General features: G+C 34.3%; 1 protein-coding gene across 1 annotated transcript; it reads left to right on the top strand.

Annotated features, from left to right (window-relative positions):
• The first annotated feature begins 543 nt into the window (after nucleotides 1–543).
• On the top strand, nucleotides 544–1,536 carry LOC126948219 (60S ribosomal protein L9-like). The gene has a single exon (XM_050779761.1). It carries the CDS (start codon nucleotides 564–566, stop codon nucleotides 1,125–1,127), a length of 564 nt encoding a protein of 187 aa, XP_050635718.1. The 5' UTR covers nucleotides 544–563; the 3' UTR covers nucleotides 1,128–1,536.
• Nucleotides 1,537–2,650: the final 1,114 nt, after the last annotated feature.

Genomic DNA, 2,650 nt, shown 5'->3' with positions numbered 1-2,650 from the left:
AAACATAACAGTGAAGTCCACCATGAGAGCAGAAAAATATTGTCAGGATCATCCACTTCACTGATATATCAGCCAAAAATGTTGCACCATAAGCTGAAACATCACTAAAGCAAGAGGTTTATAGACTCTACCATGTGCTCGTGGATCTATTTCAGGGTCTTTTAATCAAGTTTACAACTACTGAGCTTCACTCTTTACATAATAAAATTGAAGTAAAGAAAAAAACATTCCCTGCACTTGAGTAATTTACTGTCATTGGGAAATATAGGCATAAAGTCAGGGAGCAAGAATATAAGAACAAAATAAGCTCTAGGAACATAAGCACATTTTTAAGATAAAATAAAGGATAAGTAGTGTTGTCTTAGAGGACAAATAAGGGAATGTTGCTTGAATTTGGCCAGGAAGGATGAATAGGTTGAAAATTTCAAAAGGACATCAGGAATCTCCAGCAAAAGGAGCAACATGAGCAAAGAGGTGGGTGCATGTGACGGTTAATACTGAGTGTCAAGTTGATTAGATTGAAGAATACCAAGTATTCTTTCTTTGCTGGGTCTACTGCAAGAATGAAGACCATTCTCAGCAATCAGACTGTCGACATTCCAGAAAATGTCGACATTACTCTAAAGGGACGCACAGTTATCGTGAAGGGCCCCAGAGGAACCCTGCGGAGGAACTTCAATCACATCAATGTAGAATTCGGTCTTCTTGGAAAGAAAAAAAAGAGGCTTCGAGTTGACAAATGGTGGGGTAACAGAAAGGAACTGACTACCGTTTGGACTATTTGTAGTCATGTACAGAACATGATCAAAGGTGTTACACTGGACTTCTGTTACAAGATGAGGTCTGTGTATGCTCACTTCCCCATCAACGTCGTTATCCAGGAGAATGGGTCTCTTGTTGAAATCCGAAATTTCTTGGGTGAAAAATACATCCGCAGGGTTCGGATGAGACCAGGTGTTGCTTGTTCAGTGTCTCAAGCCCAGAAAGATGTATTAATCCTTGAAGGAAATGACATTGAGCTTGTTTCAAATTCAGCGGCTTTGATTCAGCAAGCCACAACAGTTAAAAACAAAGATATCAGGAAATTTTTGGATGGTATCTATGTCTCTGAAAAAGGAACTGTTTAGCAGCCTGATGAGTAAGATCTAAGAGTTATCCAGCTAGAGAAAGATGCCAGATGACTCCTAAGACCTACTTGTGATATTTAAATGATGCAATAAAAGACCTGTTGATTTAGAAAAAAAAAAAAAGAATACAAAGTATTAATCCTGGGTGTGTCTATGAGAGTGTTGCCAAAGGAGATTAACATTAGAGTCAGTTGGCTGGGAAAGGCAAACCCATCCTTCATCTGGGTGGGCACAATCTAATCAGCTGCCAGTGTGACTAGAATATAAGCAGGCAGGAGCTTTTGAAAAGAGAGACTGGTCTAACCTCCCAGGCTACATCTTTCTCCCATGCTGGATGCTTCCTGCCCTCAAAAACAGGACTTCAAGTTCTTCAGTTTTGGAACTTGAACTGGCTCTCCTTGCTCCTAAGCCTGCATGTGGCCTATTGTTGGACTTTGTGTTGGTATCAGTTAATACTTAAAAAGCTCCCCTTTATATATATATATCCACACATATATATATACATATGTATGTGTGTGTGTATATATATAATTCCATTTTTGGAATATAAATATTCCATTCTGGAATATATATATATCCCATTTTGGAATTATACATATGTATTTTATATGTATTCCATCTTGGAATATATATTTTACACATATATATTCCATCTTGGAATATATGTTTTACACATATATATTCCATCTTGGAATATATATTTTACACATATATATTCCATCGTGGAATATATATTTTACACATATATATTCCATCGTGGAATATGTATTATACATATACATATTCCATCTTGTAATATATATATATATATATTATAATATATAATATATATTAAAATATATGTATTTATATATTATATAATATATTATATTATACATATTATATTTTATATATTATATATTATTTTATATATTATATATAATATATTATTTTATATATTATATATATTATTTTATATATTATATATAATATATAATATGTATAATGTATATTATATATAAATATATAATATGTTACATATAATATATTAGCTCTGTCCCTCTAGAGAACCCTGACTAATACAGATTTTGGTACAAGAAGTGGTTCTGGAGGAACAGAATATTAAGGATGGATTTCTTTCATTGATTTTGGGGTTTCTGGAGTTGGCTGCTTAATATGATTAGGCCCAGAAATGCTAAGGACTCTACTCCTGATAATATGGAGAACACTGATAGTCCTTGGCATGAACTGTTTAGAGATGTATGCAAAATAACTGCATTTAACCACTCCTGATTAATCATTCATGAGAGAGAAAGAGTTTAGTGACCCTATACATAATAACTTTGACCATATGTGAAAAAACAAGGAAGATAAGGAAGCTGGTTGGTTACTCCTAAGTTCGGTGGACAAAGTGATGAAAGAAAATGATGAACTCAGGGATTCTATCTCCCGGCTTCAGAAGCGGATACTGATCCTCAAATCTGTGAAGACTGCCCTGAGTGAGAGTCTTATCTCCTGTACAGAAAGAGATGAAATTATGAAAA

The sequence above is a fragment of the Macaca thibetana genome, chromosome 2, assembly GCF_024542745.1.
Source record: "Macaca thibetana thibetana isolate TM-01 chromosome 2, ASM2454274v1, whole genome shotgun sequence".
NCBI classification, from domain to species: Eukaryota; Metazoa; Chordata; class Mammalia; order Primates; family Cercopithecidae; genus Macaca; species Macaca thibetana.
The sequence above is the reverse complement of the archived record's forward strand: the minus strand, read 5'-3'. Positions and strand labels throughout refer to the sequence as shown.

What these genes read in the sequence shown, in the direction of transcription:
- LOC126948219 (XM_050779761.1), top strand. Translation starts at nt 564, where the DNA reads ATGAAGACCATTCTCAGCAATCAGACTGTCGACATTCCAGAAAATGTC.